This window comes from Mustela lutreola, chromosome 2 (genome assembly GCF_030435805.1).
Source record: "Mustela lutreola isolate mMusLut2 chromosome 2, mMusLut2.pri, whole genome shotgun sequence".
NCBI classification, from domain to species: domain Eukaryota; kingdom Metazoa; phylum Chordata; class Mammalia; order Carnivora; family Mustelidae; genus Mustela; species Mustela lutreola.
In genome coordinates, this window is record NC_081291.1 from 116,976,837 (window position 1) to 117,001,003 (window position 24,167).

The following is a 24,167-nucleotide window of genomic DNA, read 5'->3' on the forward strand; positions in this document are numbered from 1 at the left end:
CCCCATTGTGGGAAACAGCTTACTGCAAAGACCACACTTCCCCATAAGTCTGAGACAAAATCCACCATGCCACCAAGTTCTTCTATAACAAAGCCAGACACAAATCCACCAAATTTCCACTCTTGGCCTCTTAAAAGATGAGCAGAACTGTTTGTCCTGATTCGATGGAACAAAATGCTTGTTAACTGATGAGCAAACTTCAGTTAAGCTTCTTTCCCTCCCCCAAGTCCTTGACCCACCCTCAGCCTGAGCCAGCCTACAATCTTTAATGATCCCTTCCAAGAATCAGCTGACTGCATGAAAGACATTTTTAATCAACTCTCACCTACTACCCATATTTGGTTCTTTCTACCCTTGTTTATTTGCCCTTGTTAAAAAAAAAAATTCCTTTCTGCCTAATTTTTTTTTTTCCCCCAGTAACCTCTATGCCCATTGTGGGGTGGGGCTCAAACTCTCAACCTTAAGGTCAGGAGGCAGAGGCTCTACTTACTGAGCCAGCCAGGTTCCCCACCTGATTTTTGACACCCTTGGGGATATTAAGGCTGGAACCTTCTCCTCATAGCAAAAGCCCCTCCTCTTTCTGCAATTATTTTTTCACATGAAGTCTCTCCTTCCCTAAGTCCAAACCTGCTTTTGTTGTTTTTGTTTTTTTATAGACTCTACTTGTTCAGGCTAGATGACGGGGTCTAACTGAAATCATCCAGCACATCAATGAACACATCACTAGAATTTAATACAACTGCAGACTCATAAAATCCTAACACACCAAGGGATCTAAAAATTACCCGGCCCACCTTCTACCCATGGCAGGAAAAGCTCAGCGACAGTTCTGAGCGGCAGCCAATGCTGCGGGGGTCAAACGCCTGTGGTAACAGATCACGGGCTAGCTCACAAGGCATCCTGTTCCACTCTCGGAATATGCTCCGAACTGAGCTGACATCTCCATCTACACAGCAGCTACCCACAGGCACTGGTTCTGTCCTCTGAACTACAAAGAATGCCTATGTTTCCTTCCACATCTTTCGGCTGTCTGAAGGCAACCGCACCCCAGCTACTTCCCACCAGCATAAAAGGGCACCTGGCCTGTGGAGATCTTCCACCCTGTCTACGCCAAAACAAAGACTAAATCCTGTCCTCGGCTTCCTTCTGTCTTTTTAATCAGCAGAGGCATGGGAGTCACATGTGGATGTAAGTTCTACTAAGAAAATAAGGAAAGAGGCAGCAGACATCCATCAAGGGCTATCATTTTTTGCTCATGAGGGGCCAGTCAGCTGAGACACTGCAGCCAGCTTTTTCTGTTGTTATGGAAACTGTGGCTCTGTGAGGCTTTTTCCCTTAAAAATACCACCACCCCAGACCGCCCCCCGCAACTGCCAATGATTTAATAAAAATCATGATTGAGTTCAGTTGTCTACATTCCTGACATGAGTGGCAAGATTGGGAACGGACTATAAAAATTTTACCTCACCAGAACACTTGGACAAAACAAACAAAAAACGGCTTCAAATTCCCGTAATATGCTTGAATACTTAAGGAACTGCTAATCAGCCTCTGGAAGGTTTGGCTAGTACATTAAACAGTTCAGTCACTATTCCCTTGGAAATGTGTCTACAGCAAGAACTGTATTTCACTGACCTTGGTCATTCCCAGACCTGGCATCTGGAAGTATGTGGCATATTCACTGAATTTACCCTAGACTTATGAGAAAGCCTTTCTACCCTACCTCTCCCAGTGCCTGTCCTAAACTGGAGAATTCACTCTGGGAAGACCATCACTCCAACTGACTCTTCCAGGGGATATCACTAGCTTGAGGATACTCATTAGTCAGAGACCCTGACTCCTCAGGCTTCTGCAAACACACCAGCAGAGAAAGCTGATCTAAAACTGGGGAAAGCTCAGGGAATATAACTATGATTTTGTGATTGAGATGTAAGACAAAACTGCTTTCTTTGGTGACCATGCACGTAACAATCCCAATCTTGCAAATTCCCGGTTGGTATTTCTTCAGTGGTTGAGAAAAGATGCATCAAAGCTGAGTGGTTTTTGATGCTGCCTTCAACTAACTCTCTAAACCCATTTATCACCTTAAACATTATCAACACCTCCCATTTTAATCTATTCTAGTAAGTTAATTGCAAGAGACTTTTACAGTAATTTTTATCTTAGGAAAATGCTTCCTGATTTTTAAATTTCCGGCCATCCACGAACAAACACTGAACAAGCCCTTTAGGGCTTTAGTAGCATGTGTATCTTCTAACTTTACTGAAGTTATCAGAGCCACTTAAATTTTATATAAATATTACACACAAATTTTATATGTCACATATATATAATACACAACAAGTATTTCTAATCCAGAGCTTTCTAAACAAATACCTAAAATGCAAAATGCTTATGTTGCAAAAAAGAGTTATGTATACATACTCATAGAATTTGCTAGATTCTGACAGGTGGTAGAGTGGAAGAGCGACTCCTACATGAGACACTCATCTCAGGAAGTTAAGCAGAACCCTACAGAACATGGCTGCTTCCTCAGCACTTGCATCCAGCTCTTGCCATAGCCAATATTGACAACACAGTCATCAAACACTTTCCTGAGTTATTGGTCAACAGAGAATCTTTGGCTCAAATCAAGAACACTACTGCTCCTTTGTTTTTCTTACACATCACTTTGGCAGTCAACTGTTCAACAGACACTGCTGGTGCCTCCATCTGTCAATGTAACTTTGACAATGGAGCTCCAGGATGATACCCAGAATATACATGCAGATGTCCACATATATGTACACACAAACACACACACACACAAATACATATACAACTAGGGAAGTAGCAATTAGGTAATGAGTTTCACACTGGTCTCGGTCAGAATACTGCTGATGTAGCTCAAACAGTAAGGGACTCACCACACTGGGAATACAAGCGTGGGACAGCAACAAGGTTTCATTTGTTCTTTCTCTATTTATCAGCCCCAGAAACTTCTTTTTCCCCTCTTCCTTCCCGTAAACAGCTATGAAGTCCTGTGGAGTCTCTTTCATGTATCTCTCTCATTCACTTGACAACTACTGACTGACTATTTTGTTCCACAGGTAGGGATACAAGAGCAAGCAAGTCTGAGGCAGGGGCTGCCTTCCTGAGGCAGACAGTCTCCAGTACGGCAGACATGTAAGTCACGAGGCAATTTTTACTCAGCTAGGTAAACATTTTGGTAGGTGGAGACTAGTTCAGGGCACCAGAAGAGAAAGCTCAAAATGGGAAGGACATCTGGCTCACACTTAGGGTCTCAGAAAGAGTTTTGGGGAGGAAAAATAAGACTTGAATCTATCTCATCTCTTCATTCTAATAATACAGCACAGATACAGACCTTTTTCTTGCCCGGGCACACTCTATTCTTTTGCTTTCCTGCCTTTAATCTTACCTTGGACAGAAACCCTTACCTTCAAGATAAAAAGCAAACTTCACAACATAGGACTCTTTTAAGATATGGCTTCCCATTCATTTCTTTCTTTCTTTTTCTTTTTTTAAAATTTATTTTCAGCATAACAGTATCATTATTTTTTCACCACACCCAGTGCTCCATGCAATCCGCGCCCTCTATAATACCCACCACCTGGTACCCCAACCTCCCACCCCCCCGCCACTTCAAACCCCTCAGATTGTTTTTCAGAGTCCATTGTCTCTCATGATTCACTTCCCCTTCCAATTTACCCCAACACCCTTCTAACTCCCCATGTCCTCCATGCTTTTTGTTATGCTCCACAAATAAGTGAAACCATATGATAATTGACTCTCTCTGCTTGACTTATTTCCATTCATTTCACCAAGCTTCTACCTGCTTCTGTATGTAAGACATACAGAACCATCTCTGTTTCTGAAGTGTCCTGTACTCACTCATGTCTACCTGAAGTATCTTTCCCTTTGTGCTTCAGCACTAGATCAAGCTTTCTCTTCTTTGAGAAGCCTTCCCTGATCACTCAGTCTGGGAGAGGCACCTGTTTTGATGTATTTTAAAGTTATTCTAGACATCATAACAGTGTAATATTAAGTATGCATTATTTGATTTAACTTCAACTTAGGTACGGTCAGCAGTCCTAACCAAGCATCCATATTTCAGAGACTGCTAGCTAACACAAATTCCCAAAAGTGGCTACTCAAAGTCCTTTGGCTGTTCATTATTGACCAATACCTAAGATTTTGCTCATTAGCTCAAAAAACACAGAAATTTTTCTACTGGTGAAATTAATGTTTGCTAATCTGAATGGTAAATATGAGAGATGGGCTCTCACTGCTAAAATAAAACATATTCAAGGTACACACACACACACACACACACACTAAAATATTTTAGAGATAACCCCAGTTCTTGCTTGGACAGTGAGTAAGTCTGTACCTGATCACCTAGGAATGCCACCTGGGGCCAGTCACTGGCTTTGGAAGTTTCTGTTTGTCTGATGCTGATTACAAGAATAAGAGAATCCTACTTACATCACACTGCTACCCCCTGACAGTAGTAAGACACTTAACATCACAGAGAGTTAGGCCATTACTAAGTTTAAAAAATAAGTTACATGAGGCTATTTCTAAATGAGTATTTAATAAACATCTTTAAGTATGGCTGGGTTTGCTTTCCTTATAATTAGTAACAAAGCTTTAGAGGAACAGCTAAGCATTTCTCAAACTTCTTCTTTGGGCTTTTTACTCTAAGAGCAAAAGAGTCATATTAAATCCACTTAAGTCACCCCACACAGCCCCTCCACTCTGCTCTTGTGTACCCCAGGCATCTTCTGTAGCATGTGTCAACCTGTACAGCCACTGTCAGTTTACATGTCTACCTTCCCCAGTAAGTGCTGAGGTCTTTGAGAACAAGAACTGTGTTTGTCATCCCCGTAGTACCCTTGCTTAGTTCAGTATCGACATACAGAAATACCTGCAGAATGGACAATAAAAAGCAGCAATAATAAAGTGATAGGACATCTGATAGTACTAGGATTGGGGGATTTGTGTTTTAACACCAGTTTCAGTAACACCAGTAACACCTGAGTCCCTACGATGTGCCAATAACTTACCAGGGATTTACTTTTTGTCAAACACAGTGTTAGGCCCTTAAATAGTATCTCATTTAGGGGTGCCTGGGTGGCTTAGTTGGTTAAGCGTCTGCCTTTGGCTCAGGTCATGATCTCAGGGTCCTGGGATCGAGCCCCACCTCAGGCTCCCTGCTCAGTGGGGAGCCTGCTTCTCCCTCTCCCACTCCCCCTGCTTATGTCCCACCCCTCCCCCCTGGTCTGTCAAATAAATAAATAGAATCTTTTTAAAAAATAGTATCTCATTTAGTCTTCAGAATACTTCTGAGAGGTAGCACCATCATTTACAACAGAGGAAGCAGAGAGGCTGACTAAGAAAGTTGTTCCATTAGGGGCACCTGGGTAGCTCAGTCAGTTAAGTGCCTGACTCTTGATTTTGGCTTGGGTCAAGATCCTCTCTCTCTCTCTCTCTCTATCCTTCTCTCTCTTTCTCTTAGAAAGAAAGAAAGAAAGAAAGAAAGAAAGAAAGAAAGAAAGAAAAAGAAAGAGAAAAAAAGAAAAAGTTATTCAGATAAATAAGCAGAAGAGTCAATCTTTGAACCCATGTCTGGCTGAATCGAAAGCACATTTTTAACCTCTACCTTAGAAGTGTGTCCCATAGCTAACACTTGAAAGCTTAGGCAAAAAAAGGTCCCTCTGGATTCCAATTTGTTCATCTGTATATGGAGCGAGGAGACCAGGTGATTCAAGCCCCCCTTCCCTCCGTCACAGTGCGGGGGCTCTGGGTGGCAGCAGTCATTGCCTCAGTCCGCCTGCCCTTGCGCTCCTGACAAAAATGGAAGAGATTTTCCTGGGCAGCGTGGAATAGGGCTTTTCGGATAGCATATTTTGTTTTTATTCTTTTTCTCTTTTAAAAACGTCTCAGGGGATTCTACAGGCAGAGAAAAGGGACCCATTTTTGGCACAGGGCTTTGAAGCTAGAACCTGCTGTTAGTTACCAGAGCCAGCAAGTTGTTATTTTTGTTCTACAATTCTTCACGGACACGGATGCTGGCTGAAATTATAAAAAGGGCAAGGAAAGAAAACCTACATCCAGGGACACTTCAGTTGTCAACAAAATAAAAGCGGTAAAAGAAAACAGTAAAAATGTCAGCTTGTTAACCACATTTCAACTGTACTGTTGCAGCTGTATACAGAAAAGGATTTTAGACCTGGTTCTCTTGACACCATCTGAGAACTCTACAATTGAAAGACTCACACCCTTTCTGTGCTACAAAGTTCACAGTCAGGGACTGAAGTGGCATAAGTAAGAGTTCCATCCCACAAGTATTTATTGAGCACTTGCTTATGCAGTATGAAATGCTAATATCTCGGGACAATCTTCTTTAGGCACAGTTATCTGGAGGGAAAACACATCAGTAGGGAACGAATATCTTAGGCTATCCTCCTTAGAATATCTTTATCTGCTACCACTCACTGATCAGGATATCTGACTGGTAAGGAGAATGGGAATTCTAGAACAATGAAAGTTCTTAGTTGCCAACCCCCCCATTTGGCTTCCTGGAAGAGCCAAGGAATACTGGTGATATGTTATTAAGGCATCCAATTAGAAAGAACCTTTGACAGCACTGAGATGATTAAAAATCACTGTCGTTTTGAAAAAATTGCTCAAGAGAGGAGAATAAAGACACAGAAGGGGGAAGGTGGATTTATGCCTTTAAAAGTCACTACCATCTACAAATGAGCAGAGGGGAAAAAAAGAGAAAAAAGCAAGAAACAGACTCTGACCTATAGAGAACCAACTGATGGTTACCAGAGGGAAAGAGGTTGGGGGGATGGATAAAATAGGCCATAAGGATTAAGAAGTGCACTGGTCATGATGAGCACGGGTGATGCATGAAGTGTTGAATAACTATCTGGTACACCTGAAACTAATACAACCATATGTTAACTACACTGGAATTAAAATAAAAACTTAATAAATTGGAAAAAAAACTCACCTTCTTAACAGCAGAATCTCCTTTGGATGGATGACAAGAAGGAGACATTTTTACCTAGAAAAAAAAGGCAAACACTTTAATATTCTTTCTGTCATAATCTAGTTTTATTTGATCCACACTCAAAATACTCAAATACCCCCTTCTACACGATCACGCTGAGCTAGTACCCGCGCCTGGAATCGGGTCGCAACCCCAGCCGCGCCTGCCGCCTGCCACTGCCTCTGGACCATGGACCCCCGCAAAGTGAGCGAGCTTCGGGCTTTCGTGAAAATGTGTAAGCAGGATCCGAGGGTTCTGCACACTGAGGAAATGCGTTTCCTGCGGGAGTGGGTGGAGAGCATGGGGGGTAAAATACCACCTGCCACTCATAAAACTAAATCAGAAGACAGTATCAAGGAAGAAAAACCAGGTAGTAAGAAGGCGGAGGAAAACATAAAGACAGATGAACCATCAAGTGAGGAGAGTGATCTAGAAATTGACAATGAAGGTGTGATTGAACCAGATACCGATGCCCCTCAAGAAATGGGAGATGAAAATGCAGAGATAACCGAGGAAATGATGGATCAGGCAAATGATAAAAAAGTGGCTGCCATTGATGCCCTAAATGATGGTGAACTACAGAAAGCCATTGACTTGTTCACAGATGCCATCAAACTAAATCCTCGCTTGGCCATTCTGTATGCCAAGAGAGCCAGTGTCTTCATCAAATTACAGAAGCCAAATGCTGCCATTCGAGACTGTGACAGAGCTATTGAAATAAATCCTGATTCAGCTCAGCCTTATAAGTGGCGCGGGAAAGCACATAGACTTCTGGGCCATTGGGAAGAAGCAGCACATGATCTTGCCCTTGCTTGCAAACTGGATTATGATGAAGATGCTAGTGCGATGCTGAAAGAAGTTCAACCGAGGGCCCAGAAAATTGCTGAACATCGGAGAAAATATGAGCGAAAACGTGAAGAGTGAGAGATCAAAGAAAGAATAGAAAGGGTTAAGAAGGCTCGGGAAGAACACGAGAGAGCCCAGAGGGAGGAAGAAGCCAGAGGACAATCAGGAGCTCAGTGTGGCTCTTTCCCAGGTGGCTTTCCTGGGGGAATGCCCGGTAATTTTCCTGGAGGAATGCCTGGAATGGCAGGGGGGATGCCTGGAATGGCAGGAATGCCTGGGCTCAATGAAATTCTTAGTGATCCGGAAGTTCTTGCAGCCATGCAGGATCCAGAAGTTATGGTGGCCTTCCAGGATGTGGCCCAGAACCCAGCGAATATGTCAAAATATCAGAGCAACCCAAAGGTTATGAATCTCATCAGTAAATTGTCAGCCAAATTTGGAGGTCAAGCATAATGCCCTTCTGACAAATAAAGCCCTTGCTGAAGGAAAAGCAACTTCGATCACCTAATGGATGTCGCAATAATACAAACCAGTGTACCTCCGACCTTCTCATGAAGAAAGCTGGGGTGCTGTGAAGAGAATCCCTACCCCTCTGCTCCCCATGCAACTGAAACATTCTACAATGGTTTGCCATTAGGGTATTCATTCAGATAATGTTTTCCTACTAGGAACTACAAACTTTAAACACTTTTTAAACCTTAAAAATATTTAAAAACATATTAAAAGGGTGCGTTAGTCCCTACATTCTTCTTTACTAATCATTTCAGTTTTTTTCCTTTGGATTAATTGGGCAAGGAAGATATTTGAGTGTGGAAGATTCATTGCTCAGTTATAACGAGTGAAATAAAGGTTTATTAGTAGGAGGCAAATAATACATTAAGATAGATGAAGTTTGAGTTGGAGATATGGTTTCTGAGGCATTTTGACTTGTCTTTTTAAATGCTTTATTTTTTAAACACAATTTATTTTGATAGAACCATTGGGACCACCAGTATTGCAGTCGGACCTGGGTAGGGACCAGAAGTGCTTGGCAGGGCAGCAACAACCTTAATCCTTTTATAGAATGTGCACCCTTGTGCAGATGCATTTAAATCTTACACTGTGGTGAAGGGATGATTTTTATAATGCTGCAGTAGACTTGGATTACTTAGCTGTGTTCTTGTCTGATATAGAAAATAAATGTTTTGCATTATTTCCACATAGGGGGAAAAAATACTCAAATAGAATTGGTATAACTGAGAAAAAACAGGCATTTTCAGAGGAACAATGAATAGATCTTTTTTTTTTTTTTTTTTTTTTTTAAGTCCCTTTGAAACTTTTCTGGAGATCAGAAGTCAGTAGTTAGCCAAGATAAAAATATGATTAGGGTAAGAAAAGTAGAACAGATGGCCCAGACTGGTTTTAACCGAATGGTGAGGAATCAAACAGACACATATTTCTGTTGACAATGTTAATCAACTGATGCAATATGCAATGGTCAGCATTTCTTACAAAGAACAACTCAGAGTATCCTTGGTGATATAATATCCCCTTTAGGCAAGACATGCAACAAAGAATTTCATAAAATAGTGAAAGATTAAGAAAAAGTATTGGCCAAACCATATCAAAAAGATGTTTGGAGCTCAAGAAAGAGAAGACTGGTGGTGTAGGGATATCTTGAAATACCCGAGGATTGAAAAAGATTGTCAGATCAGAAAAAAAGAGCAAGACTCAACTACATGTTACGTGCAAAATCATATTTTAAATGGGCACATTTAAAATGTGCCTTTAAAAAGGCACAAATAGGTTACAAACAAAAGGACTGCAAAGATCTACCATGCTAGCAATAGATTTCAGAGCAAAGATTATTACCAGGGATAAAGAAGATCACTTCAGAATAATAAAGAGGTTGATTCATAAGGAGGACATAACAATCCCAGATATCAATGCATCTAATAGCTTAAAAATAAGTAACAATTTATAGAACTGAAAGAAGTAAAAAGATTTTATAGTCAGGGATTTCCACACCTTTCTCTTTCAATATATTAAAAAATAAGGAGGCAGATATTTAGAAAGGATTTATCAGATTTGCAGGAAACAATCAACTAACTAGATCAGCTGGACATTTATAGGACACTCCACCCAGCAAAAGCAGAATACACATTCTTTTCAGATACATATGGACCACCACACAGACTATTTCCTGTTAATAAAGTAATTCTCAATAAATTTAAGCAGATCCAAGTCATACTAAAGAAGGTTCTCTGATAACACTAGAAGTAACTTAGACTCAGCAACAAGAAAGATCTCCAAAAAACATTTCCAGTTATTTAGGATCTAAGTTATACTTTCAAATAACCCATGGGTCAAAGAAGTAGTCAAAAGGAAATTAGATCCTGGAAACACACAACCTACCAAGAATGAATCATGAAGAAACAAAAAATCTGAATAGACAGCAGCTAGTAAGAAGATTGAATCAGTAATCAAAAACCTCCTAACAAAGAAAAGTGCAGGTCTATCCAGAAAACTTATTGGTGAATTCCACCAAACATTCAAAGAATACCAAATCTTCCAAAAACTCTCCCAAAAAATTAAAGAGAAGGGAACACTTCCAGCCTCATTGTAGGAGGTCAGCATTACCCTGATATCAAAGCCAGACAAGGATACTACAAGAAAAGAAAATTACAGGGTACCTGGGTGGCTCAGTGGGTTAAGCGTCTGCCTTCAGCTCAGGTTATGATCTCAGGGTTCTAGTATTGAGTCCCACATCAGGCTCTTTGCTCAGCGGGAAGCCTGCTTTCCTCCTGCTCCTGCCTGCCTCTCTGCCTACTTGTGATCTCTCTCTGTCAAATAAATAAATAAAATCTTAAAAAGAAAAGAAAAGAAAAGAAAAGAAAATTACAGGCCAATATCCCTGGTGAACAAAGATGGAAAATCCTCAACAAAATACTAGTGAACAGAATTCAACAGCATATTAAAAGGATCACACACCATGATCAAGTGGGATTTATCCCTGGGATGCAAAGAGGCTTCAACATATACAAATCAGTAAGTGTGGTATCCACATTAAGAGAATTAAGGGGAAAAAACCTATATGATCATCTCAGTCAATGCAGGACAAAGTATTTGCCTTTTCATGATAAAAACATGCAACAAACTAGGATTAGAAGGAAACTACCCCAACACAATAAAGGCCGTGTATAAAAAAAAAAAACCCACAGCTAACATCACACTCAGTGATGAAGACGGAAAGCTCTTCCTCTTAAATCAGAAACAAGAATGCTTGTTTTCTTTCACCACTTCTGCTGAACATAGTGTTAGAAATTCTAGCCAGGGCAAATTGGGCAAGAAAAAGATATAAAGACTATCAAATTGGAAAGGGGAAAAATAAAATTATGTTTTCAGATGACAGGTTTTATGTAGAAAACTCTATAGAGTCGACAAAAGTAACTGTTAGAACAAACAAATTAAATAAAATAGCAGGCTACAAAATCAGCACACAAAAATCAGTGTTTCTGTACACTAATAATGAACAATTTGAAAAAAATATTAAGAAAACAATTCTAGGGTGCCTGGGTGGCTCAGTGGGTTAAGCCGCTGCCTTCGGCTCAGGTCATGATCTCAGGGTCCTGGGATCGAGGCCCGCATCGGGCTCTCTGCTCAGCAGGGAGCCTACTTCCCTCCCTCTCTCTCTGCCTGCCTCTCTGTCTACTTGTGATCTCTCTCTGTCAAATAAATAAATAAAATCTTAAAAAAAAAAAAGAAAAAGAAAACAATTCCATTTACCATAGCATCAAAATGAACTTAGGAATAAACTGAGCCAAGGAGGCAAAGATAAAAAGAAAACATCCTGTATTCCTGGACTGTTAAGACTTAATTGTTAAGATGTCCACACTACCCCCAAAATCTACAAATTCAAGGCAATCCCTATGAAAATCCCAGTGGCATTGCAGCAGATATAGAAAAGCCCATCCTGGGGCGCCTGGATGGCTCAGTGGGTTAAAGTCTCTGCTTTGGCTCAGGTCATGATCCTAGGGTCCTGAGATCGAGCCCCGCAGCGGGTTCTCTGCTCTGCAGACAGCCTGCTTTTGCCTCTCTGCCTGCCTCCCTGCCTACTTGTGGTCTCTGTCAAATAAACAAATAAAATCTTAAAAAAAAAAAAAAAAAGTCCATCCTAAAATTCATATGGAACCTCATGGGACCCTAAATAACCAAAACAATCTTGAAAAAGACCAAAGTTGCTGAGTCTAAGTTACTTCTAGTGTTATCAGAGAATCTTCTTTAGTAGGACTTGGATCTGCTTAAATTTATTGAGAATTACTTTATTAACAGAATTACTTTATTAACTTCTTAAAATTTCTAAACTTACTACAAAGCTACAGCAATCCAAATTGTGCTACTGGGATAAAGACAGACATGTAGACCAACAGAATAGAGAGACCAGAAATCAATCTTCACATATAAGGTCCACTGATTTTTGAATAGTGTACCAAGACCATTCAATGGGAGAAGAATAGTCTTTTCAACAAATGGTGCCAGAAAACTACATATCCATATGCAAAAGAACAAAGTTAGACTTTTACCTCACACCATATAAAAAAACTAATTCAATGTGGATCAAAGACCTAAAAGCAAAGGCTAAAACGATAAAACTCTTCTTTAGAAGGAAACGAAGTTTCATGCACTGGATTTAGCAATGATTTCTTAAAGATGACACCAAAGACAGAAGCAACAGTTAACAAAAAAACAGACAAACTGGACTGCATCAAAATTTAAAAGTTTTGTATACCAAATATGTAAATATAATAAAAAGGCAACTCATCAAATGGAAGAAAATATTTGCAAATGAAACGGGATAAATATCCAAATTAAAGAGTTAATATCCAGAATATACAGATAGCTCTTAAAACTCAACAACAAAAAACCAAAAAATCTGATAAAAAAAAATGCACAAAGGACTTGGACATTTCAGTAAAGGTGTATGAATACTCAATAAGCACAAGATAAGATGCTCAACATCATTAGTCATTCACAAAATGCAAAGTAAAACACAATGAGATACCATTACACACCTAGTAGAGTAGCCGAAACTGAAGAGACTATACCAAGGGTGTGGAGGAACTGGAACCCTCATACAATGCTGGTAGGGGAATAAACTGGTACAACCACTTGGGAAAGCAGTTTGGTAGCTTCTTAAGATGATAAACACACATTTGTCATAGTTGTCAACCATTCCATTCCAAAGGTATTTACCCAAGAGAAATGAAAGTATATGTCCATACGAAGACCTATACATATACAAATCTTCAAAACAGCTTAATCTGTAACAGCCAGAAACTGGAGAGCTGGAAACACCTATCACCAACTGGTGCTATCATAAACAAACCATGGTATATGCATTACACTGAAGTACTACTCCATAATAAGAAGAAATGAATTCTCATAACAACATGGGTGAATCTTAAATAATTATGCTAAATAAAAGGAGAACTTACTTGATGGTTCCATTCATGTTAAACTCTAGAAAATGCAAATTATTCTATTATAACAAAAAGGCAATTTGGTGGTTTCTGGGGAACAGATGGGAGAAACTGAGTAAGTTTTTAGCAGTGAGAGGGTCACTATCTTAATTGTAGTGATGAATTCAAGGATAGATACATGTCATATTTATATGCCTTTGTATATGTAAATTTATTTATTATCAGTTATACCTTAATAAAGCATTTAAAGAAATTTGTAGGATGCAACTAAAAATAGTGCTTAGAGGAAGATATTTACAGCTTTTTATACTACACTGGGGAATAAGAAAGGTTAAAATGAAGGGCCTATATGCTTCCAATTTAATAAGCTAGAAAAAGAAAATCAAAGTAAAATAAAACTAAGTAGAAGGAAGGAAATAAGGAGCAGAAATCAATCAACAGAAATCAAACAAAACACTATAGAAAATTGACAAAGCCAAAAGATTATTCTTTGAAAATATCAATAAGACTGATAAACTATAACTCAGATTGATCAAGAGAACATATAACAATAATATCAGCAATGAAATATATATTACTACATACTGGAATACTTATTCACATTAAAAAGAGGCTATTATGAACAATTTTATGCCAATAAAATTGGCAAAATAAAGATCTGACAACTTTTTTAGGAGGGGAGAGAGGCAGAGCGGGAGGAAAAAAGAGAGAGAACCTTAAGCAGACTCCACACCCAGTGGATCTCGGGTTTCCGATCTTGAGAGCCTGAGATCATGTCCTGAGGAGCAATCAAGAGTCAGATGCTTAAGACTGAGCCACTCAGGAGCCCCAAATATGACAAATTAAAAGGACATGTTCCTTAAGAAACAGCTTATAAAGATGGACCCAAGATGAAACAGAAAATATGAATAACCCTATATTTATTAAAAAAACAACAACCCTGAAGCATATCTAATTATCTCTTAAAGAAAACTCCAAGTCTACATGGTGTCAGCAGTGAATTCTAGCAAATACTAAGTACACAGGGATTAGTATCTGAGATTGGAATAGCAACTTGTTAGTTTACAAGGAAAAATAGAATCCGTATTGCAAGCACTGCAACAGATAGTAGACAGGATCGGTCTAGGATGATGTAGCCAAGGTGTAAGTATTAGGCAAGCAATTGGATTCAAGTTCTCCAACCCCTTCAGTTCTGACGGTCTATTTCTAAGAGCCTCCAGTACAGACGATGAAGGCATTTCCTATCACTGTGGCATCAAGCTATTCAAAAAGGACCACGTTGCAGCCCTTCTTTTTTTTTTTCCCCTTTCCCCTCTAACTTTCAGAGTAGCTATAGAAAACATACCTCCTCTCAGGGGTCAAAACAGCTGGCTGTCCAGACTGTCCTTTTGGTCTTAGCAGGTCTGCAAAAATTAGACTTGACAGTCTTTGCTTTAACATACCATGACATTAATACTCTGGAATTCACTCCAGATGTATGATGTAGCTTGCTAAACATGATCCAATTTTAACTCCTGGTATGCTCTTTTTGAAAACGGAGAAAATAGATTTTCAAAGCAAAGTAGATATTTAAGCTTAAAAAATGACCTCATGAAAGAATCTGCAGATTTTTAAAAAAACAAGCCAAGAACTAGATGTGATGCTGGACAATTTATCTGAGAAAGCTGTTCTCTGGAGATTAAGTTAGAGAGTGTTTGAAGTGGCAACAGAAATGGTTCAGCATCACCCATGAAAGGTCTTATTTTTCATTTAACAGAATTCCTTCTGGAAATGCCTCAGGCAATGCGGCTTGAAAGAGACACTTTAAATCCAGGTATGCACACACTAGATCTGGGGATATGGATGATATATTAAGCTATGGCCTTAATAATGTTAAACTTTTGTGATCTTTGTTAATGATTTCCGACTTAGAGAAGCAATGTGATCTGAAGTTTAACAGCAATAGGGATACCTTCCTTATCGTTTCTTTCTTTCTTTCTTTTTTTAACAAGCCTTGGTTGTTCTGGTTACCAAAGGAATATATGTTCACAGACAGAAATTTAGAAAATACTAAAAGGCAAAACAAGGAAATAAAAATCACAATCTGATCGCACAGCAATAACTACTATTAACATTTAGAGTCCCATTGTTTTGTGATCTTCCCATGTGACCTGTTGAAAATGTTTATTTCACCATATCTGTATTCTTCCACCACAGGATTTTTCTATTAAGCAGTCCCTTCATTGCAGAGATAGGTTATCACTAATTTCACCAACTATTGGTAAGCTACTGGGGCATTTAGGTTGTTTTCAGATTTTTTTTATTTAAAAAAATGCTGTCATAAACATCTTATAAATACTTGGCACACACTCTTGATGTGTTATTTCCATTGCACCTATAAGTCCCTGCTTCAAAAAGTATAGGACATTTAAAAATACATACTGCCAATTTTTCTCCTGACAAGGAAGATGGATCCACACCCCTTTTCCTATAATTCTGAAATCCCAAAAACACTGAAACAACAACAACAACAAAATACATACATTTTTAAACTTTTGGCACTGATAGCAAAACCCCACCTGATGTGAAGTAAGGCTATTTATAGTCTTTATTTATCCCACATATCCCCATTGGGAATGTTCTATTAATAACAATATATGTACCGTATTACCTTTCTTTTCAGCACTTCAAATATGCCATTTTTTTTTTTTTTTGTGAAGTCAGCCATCAGAAACTTCTGCTTCCTCCCTAAACATTTTTTTCATATTTTGTTAAGAGCTTATAAATGTTTACCAGAGAGGCTGTCCAATACAGGTTACCCTGCCATTACTAGAACTGGAGCTCTCTTTATTATATTTCAAATACTTTTTCTGAATGATCCCCACCCCTACTTTGTCCAGGACTCCAATTACAGGTGTATTTTGCCACCTGAAGTTGTTTCATAATTCACTGCTGCTCTATTCATTTCTTTCCAGTCTTTTTTCTGTTTGACCTGGCATAATTGTCGTGCTACATATTCAAGTTCACTAATAGTTTCTTCTGCAATATCCACTGTGCTGTTAATCCTATCCAGTGTGCTTTTCAACTCAGACACTGAAGTTTTAATCATTAGATGTTCTATTGATGTTATGACTTCCACATCTCTTTCGAACATGCCCAGCCTCACCTCTAGCTTCTCAAACATATGGAATATAATTATAATAACTTGTGATGTTCCTGTTTACTCATTCTATCATCTGTGCTATTTCTGGGTCTGTTTCAATGGATTGCTTTTTTAAAAGACAATTTTTTAGGATAGTTTCACGTTCTTGGCAAAGTTGAAAGGAAGGTACAGAAATACTGCATACATCCTATGCTCCCATCCATGCACAGCCTCCCCTGTCATCCACAGGCCCCATCAGAAGGCTACACTTGCTACAGCTGATGACACGTTACACTGACACATCATTATTACCTGAAGTCCACAGTTTACATTAGGGTTCACGTTTGGTGTTGTGCCTTCTATGGGTTTGGACAAATGTGGAATGATATATATCCACCACTACAGTATTATACAGAGTATTTTCATCGTCCAAAAAGTCTCTGTGTTCCATTTATTCACCCCCACCCCACCCCCACTAACTCCTGGCAACCACTGATGTTTTTACTGTCTCCATAGTTTTGCCTTCTCCAGAATGTCATATAGTTTATTTTTTTCCCTCCGCTTTATGACTTGCATTTTTCCTGCTTTCTTGATCAAATGCCAGACATTGTGAATTTCACCTCGTTGGGTTAAATGCTTTTGTAATCCTTAACATATTCTTGAACTTTGTTCTGAGATGTAGTTAAATAGTTGGAAATAATTTGGGGTGCCTGGCTGGCTCAGCCGGAAAAGCATGTGACTCTTCATCTCAGGATCGTGAGTTCAAACCCCATGTTGGACATAGAGATTACTGCAAAGAAATAAAACTTAAAGAAATATTTGGAAATAACTGGATCTTTTTTAGGTTTTGCATTTCAGTTTGGTTAGATAATTGGATCTTTTTTAGGTTTTGCATTTCAGCTTTGTTAGGTGGGATCAGAGCTGTAGTTGGTCTAGGGTTAACTTTCCCCAATACTAAGGTTCAGACAGGACTTAATACTCAGTGTACCCATGAAGTATGCAGTGCCCCAGCTGGCAGTACTCCTGGCTCTGGATCTGGGGGCAGTGCTACTCTAATCCTTTTATGGGTTCTTCTGGCCTCGAGTATACACTATTTCCTCATACAGTGAACAGTATTCAACCTAATACTGAAAGTTGTCATCTACAGATCTCTGGGCAGCTCTCTCCCATCTGTACTTTGTTCTGCAAACTCCAGCCACCTTGCTGTCTCCTCAACTCTGACAGACTGGTGAGCTCTGCCTCAGTTTTCCCTCCCTGGGCCAGGGTGTGGAAACTTTCTCCTGGCAGTACACTAAAAATGAGCCTAGGGCTCACATTTTTTATTTCTCATCTCTCAGGAGTCACATTCCCTCACTGCTTGATGTCCACTGTCTTGAGAACCACTTTTTATGTACATTGTCCATGTTCCCCCGAGAAACTCCAAATGAATCCTGTCAGAAGCTGAAGCCCCTATATTACCTTCTAAAATGAAATTTAAAATCAGAAAAATGCTCAATTCTGAACCTGTCTGGTCAGAGGGTTTGCTTGGGACTGCGGACCTGTAGCAATATGCACTCCCACTGCTAATGCACAAAGTGTTGGTCTCTTCACATCCTCATCAATATAAACGTGTATGTATTTTGAAATGTATGACAGTGCCATCATTTAATATTTTATAATAAGTTATTTTTAATAACTTGCCAGTTCAGTAAGTTTAAGAAATGGCATCGTTTTGCTGTTTTAGTTTGTATTTCTTTGATCACTGATAGAGTTGAGCATTTTTCACATTTCACTGAATAGAATTTTAAATGTCATCTGTTCACATTCCCATCAAGACTTCAGCTCTACATAAAGACTCGAAACACTCTTCAGGCACTACTGTTATCATCTGGTCTCCTGGACAGAAGCCATCTCTGGATCAAAGGGAAGTCAACCAATTTCCAGGACTTTCAGCATCTGATTTTCAAACTGCGCCGGCAGCGGTGACGATGGAGCTGCTCATCGTGATGTGGCTGTCGATCCATTTTCCACAGTCACAGGAAGCGGACCGCAGCAGTCTGTTTCAAACCCTTCAGTGTTGCCTACTACTCTAAGAATAAAAAGGAAACTTCACCAGACCTTCCCGGCTCCTAGGACATGATAGTACCTCCTCAACCGCATTCCTTGCCAAGTTCCCCTTTAGTTTCTCCATTCTGACCACTGAGCTTCTCTCAGGTCCTCGAATGTGTCATCGCTCCCTTTGGTTCTCCTGATGGCACGGTCTTCACATGGCTGGCGCCTTTCTATCCTTTGGGTCTCAGCTTAAACACCACCTCTGTGAGGGCGATTCCCGAATCACCCTCCAAAAGCAGGCTGCCCCTCATGTTGTTCTTCCCACAACACTCTACTCTTCGCCCTGATGGGACTCACAGCCTAACACAAGTTGGAATTACAAATCTGATATAGTTTGTTTACAATTTAATTATTGTCTAGTTACATAATGGTAGGAAATATATTTTCAGTTTTAGGGGGGGTTGTTCAGTAATGTGTACTTAGTCCCAAGAATTTGGCATTTGCTCCAAATGAATCACTGAATACTAGGGTATAATAGAAAGATTATTGGAAAAGGGGCAAAGGTCTCCTCAAAGAGATTTATTTAAATTAGAATCATTTGCCACCTCTATGCACTTCTAAGCTACATTAACCCTCATTTAACTTGTAAATTTAAGTTATAGGATATTCTTTGGAGAAATGCTGCTGTCACCAAATACTGAAATTTCACTGTTTAGCCTTTAATTTCCATCTAACTTGTTTGTAACAGGGAACTAACACTCTTTAAAAATGGACAAATGAAAACAGGCATTAATCCCGGTGTTCCAGTTTCATTAAATTTGGTTTAGAGACCAAATCTCTGATTTACAGCAGGGATCCAGACTAAATAAGCAGTGGACCATGGTTAATAGAAAACTATGACCAGGGGCACCTGGGTGGCTCAGTGGGTTAAAGCCTCTGCCTACAGCTCAGGGTCATGATCTCAGAGTCCTGGGATCGAGCCCCGCATCAGGCTCTCTGCTCAGCAGGGAGCCTGTTTCCTCCTCTCTCTCTCTGCCTACTCCTGATCTCTCTGTCAAATAAATAAATAAAATCTTTAAAAAAAAAAAGAAATCTTATTAAAAAAAAGAAAACTATGACCAGTGAGCATAAATCAATGTCATTTATTGAATAATTTCTTGGAAGTTATAAATACTTCTCTCTGACATTATTTATAAATCTACTCCAAAACATAAAACATTTTCTTAGACAACTCTAAAAATCAAGAAATAAAACCAACTCAAAGTGCCAATAAAAGTATCAGCTTATTTCATTTAATTCTTTTCTGTTCTGATTATTAAAAGAGGAGGAGGAGGTGGCTATTTCCAATCCTCTTCTCAGATATTTACCTCTTAATTGGGGGGGGGGCTTTGATATTTGACTAATGTACATGCCTTTCTACCAACAGGAGATGATTTATCCAACCCTATAAAAATACCAAGCAATAGGTTATAAAACTTTCTAATGAGTCTCTAAATACTTGTTTATTTTTTTAAAAAGTTTTACAAGGAATAACAATTTGAATGTTTCTGGCACATAAAATGTGTTCGCTTAGGGGTATCCTGGGTGGCTTAGTTGGTTGAGTGTCTGACTCTTGATTTTGGCTCAGTCATGATCTCAGGGTTCCTTGGGATCAAGCCCCTCACTGGGCTCCATGCTCAGTGGGGAGCCTGCTTGAGGATTCTCTCTCCCTCATCCTCCACCCCTTCTCCTGCTCACGTGTTCTCTCTCTAAAATAAATACATCTAAATAAAAAAGTGTTAGCTTAATACCAGCTCTCAAGTATTCTAAGCCCTGTTAATAATATAATGTTAAAACTATAATTTAGTAAATCTTCAATTATGTTTCCTTGAATTCACATGTTGCCTGTTGATCAATTATTTTAAAATTGAATCGCAGGTTAATTTCTCTTATTGCTCACCAGTGCCAATGAAGATGGTTATTCGCTACTATAAATTTAATATAGGAGTAAACAAATAATCTAAGAAAACCATTACATTACATTATATAGCATATGGGAACAACACTTGTGGAGAAAATACAGTAGACTGATAAGTACTTCAATTGAAATTTATTTCTCCAATGTAGTTTGTCTGAAATCAAACTAGAGAATCAGACAGACTTGCAAGATTTAGTTATGGGTCTAAACATTTCAGATTGAGCTATTGTAAACCCGAGGCAAGGTGAGGAGATAAGGAAGGAAAGAAGGAAACTTGAGTCATTCTTCCCATTCATAAGAAATAAAAGTAGCTATTCCAAAGGAGAGTAGGCTTTCTGGGGGAATAACTCCCTATCAAGTCTGTGCACACATGCTATTGGGAGGCAACTAATATGACAGAGTTCTTGTTTATATATATTGACCACTTATGCAAAACAGAAATGAGGTAGGGAGCAGCAAGAAGACAGGCCTCATCCACCAAAGCCACAGTTTTGAGGGTAACTATTGCATTTTGTTGGGCTGGAGTCAGAAACCGAACAAGTGAAAAATTATCACAAGTCTTGGAAAAGAAGGAAACAAAAAGCTGATTGGACTGAAAGATCTTGTTACAGAGGCAGTGAGAAGGTTCAAGTGCACTCAGTGCCTCCTGGTAGTAGCGAGCAACAAGTGGGAGCTGACAGACAACCTCAGCTTGATTTTGGAGTCACTGGGGCGGGCCCTCACTTCTCTTCTCCTCCAAGCACTGCTTGAAACTTAATGACCAGGGCTGGGAGAGTTTTCAAAGGAAATTAAGTGAACAAAGGAGAACTTTCTTTTCTTTCTTTTTTAAAATTGTATTTATTTATTAGAGAGAGAACACGAGCAGGATGGAGAGGAACAGAGGGAGAGGGAGAAGCATCCCCATGGAGCCGGAGCCCAATGTGGGGCTCGATCCCAAGATCCTGAAATCGTGACCAGAGCCAAAGGCAGATGCTTAACTTACTGAGCCACCCCGGCGCCCCAAAGTAGAACTTTATTTAAATTTCATTTAATAAAAGCTATCAACACTTGATCTTAGCCAAAAGGCCGAGAAGCGATAATAATAAAAGCTATCAAATACAAACCTAGTATTTTCATTTTAAATTTTCTTATAATTAAAAACGGAATGGCTCACACATGGTAAGAAATCTTAATTAGCACAGCCAATATGGTATGGAGGTATTTTAAAAATTGGTCTTACCAGGTTTCAAGAAAGCCAAAATGCTAAAAATAGAACAGGCTGGAGGCAGGAAAACTGCGGGTGATGATGGTCCTGCACAAACCGAGTTCAAATACTGGCCTTCCTTCTCTGTTCTGCAAATAGTTCCTTCAGTTGTAAAAGAGGGAACATATCACCCTCGTAAAATAGTGAAGATTAGGGTAAACACATCTACAGTGTATGTTTGATAAATTTCATTGTCTCTTTCCTTCTTATGTTACCAATACACTAGATCTTTTTACAGTGTCTTAGTAACAAAAATAAGAGACACAGACAGCTAGGAGAAAATTTAAGAAATCCCAAATAGCTCTCATTAGAGAACTATTACTTCATATGATTCAAGAATCACTGCTTCTTTACTAGGAAGTATCAAACAAAGATTTCCAAAAGGATCTGACCAGCAATCTTACTGGAGTTTCCTCCACAATGAAAAGGCTGAGTCATCTCTTTTTCCTTCCAGAATAGGAAAGCCTCAGATAGCTTCAGAAATAAAGCTGCCTTTGACATGTAGGTCCAATTTGAAGAGAATTCCCCCTTTCTAGGTGCTCTGAGAGAAGGTAAGAAGTCAGTGAAAGAGAGTACTGTCTTTCTTCACTGTCTGAGGTATGTGGAATTGGGTATAGGCCAACCAGTGCAGTATAAATGGCTTCAACATTCAACACCTACTTAGGAACATATTCTCAGCCAAACGTGGAATAAAAAAGAACTTCCTAAAACATGATAAGAAGGTTACACACACAAAGTCTGTGATTAACATCATACTTGATGAAAAATTTGACATCTTCTCCCTAAAATCAGTAACAAGGCAAAGAGGTTTCTTCTCACCATTCCTATTCAACACTATACCAAAGGTCAATGCTATAAGGCAAGAAATAAAAGGTGTAAGATTGAAAAGAAGACAGAAAAGTCTTTATTTGCATATGATATGACTGTCTACGTAGAAAATACCAAAGAACCTATTAAAAAATAATACTAGTACTAACAAGTAAGCTTTTTAAGGTCACTGGTCCCTGGATACAAGGTCAATATACCAAAATAAGTTGCATTTCTATATTCCAACAACAAATAATTAGAAGACAAAATATAAAACAATAAAATATACAATACACCAAAGGTCATTACATACTTAGAAATAAATCTTAGAAATAAAACATGTAAGACTTACATGCCCAAAACTATAAAACACTGGTGAAATAAATAAATAAAGATTGAAATAAATTGATAGATATACCATGTTGATGGACTGGAAGACTTAATATTGTTAAAACATAAACTCTCCCCAAATTGACCAATCAATAGATCTAACACAATCCCAATAAAATCCCAGCATGACTTTTTGGTAGAAATTGACAAGCTGATTTAAAATTTTACATGGAAAAGCAAAGGAATTAGAATAGTCAAATGTTAGTAGGAATAAAGTTGGAGGACTCATACTACCTGATATTCACATTTACTAAAAAAACACAGTATTGGAGAAAGGATAAATATAAAGACCACTGGAAGAATACAAAATCAAGAAATAGACCTAAACATACATAGTCAATGGATTTTTGACTAAGATACAAAGGCAGTTCAATGGATAACCACATGCAAAAGAATAAACTCCAATCTTTATGCTGTAGCCTAATAAAAAAGAACTCAAAATGGATCTGTGGTTGCCAGGGATAAAGAGTAGGGGAAAGGTTGACTACAAAGAGATACAGGAGACACCCAAGAGTTGATTGATTGTAAAGGTGACTGTCAAAACTCATGGAACGTAAATTTTACGTTTGAAAATTATGTATTAAAATACGTAATTACAGGGATAAAACACAATTTTATTTTATTTTTTTTAAAGAAAAAAGGTCTTTTTTAGCTGCTTGTAACTATCTAGAAAGACAAATTTAATTGGTAATATCCAAACAATTGGTAATATCCAAACAATTAGATAATACAATTCATTCATGAATAGGATACAACTGAAAGAGAGGAAAAAAAAACAACAACTAAAATGCCCCAAGATGTGACTTAATAATTTGCATAAGAATCTGGATTCAGCTTGGAAGCATTCTGGATGACTAGTTAATAAAATTTTCAATCTGGAAACCACACTCAACATCTTTACATGTAAAGTCCTGCCAAAGTCTCTAAATTCAACAATGAATTCTCTTCTTCCCAAGTCTGTTCTTTGTTTACTGCTTCCTATCTCAGTAAATGGTACCATCATCCATCAACTGTTTAAGTAAGAAATCTGGGTACTATTTCTGACTCCTCCCTTTGTCTTACGGGCTCTATCCAACACATTTATCATCAAATCCTGGTAACTTCTCTCTCAGTTAAATGCTGTGAAGCAGAAAAGAGCATGGAACTGGAAGTTGAGCGTGATTGGATAAGAGGGTAAAAAGGGGGTGGCCTGAGATGCAGGTGGTGAGGAAAGCAGGGACCGTATTAATTATTCTGATGTTTGTGCACATCTC

At 38.8% G+C, this 24,167-nt stretch overlaps 2 protein-coding genes and 1 pseudogene across 3 annotated transcripts in view; 1 reads left to right on the plus strand and 2 right to left on the minus strand.

The window, feature by feature from the left end:
• The window catches only part of VPS8 (VPS8 subunit of CORVET complex), a 247,367-nt gene that overhangs the window by 24,254 nt on the left and 198,946 nt on the right, over positions 1–24,167 (minus strand). Inside the window, exon 45 of one of the 2 annotated variants that reach the window (XM_059163252.1) lies at positions 7,022–7,075. The exons of the other annotated variant lie outside the window; for it this stretch is intronic. Within the exon in view, the coding sequence (XP_059019235.1) occupies positions 7,022–7,075 (54 nt within the window). The remainder of the gene's footprint in view (positions 1–7,021; positions 7,076–24,167) is intronic. 2 annotated transcript variants of the gene reach the window in all.
• LOC131824779 (hsc70-interacting protein-like) lies at positions 7,163–8,780 on the plus strand. The gene has a single exon (XM_059163254.1). The coding sequence runs from the start codon at positions 7,250–7,252 to the stop codon at positions 7,982–7,984; it is 735 nt and encodes a 244-aa protein (XP_059019237.1). The 5' UTR covers positions 7,163–7,249; the 3' UTR covers positions 7,985–8,780.
• LOC131826075 (U2 spliceosomal RNA) lies at positions 21,391–21,551 on the minus strand (annotated as a pseudogene).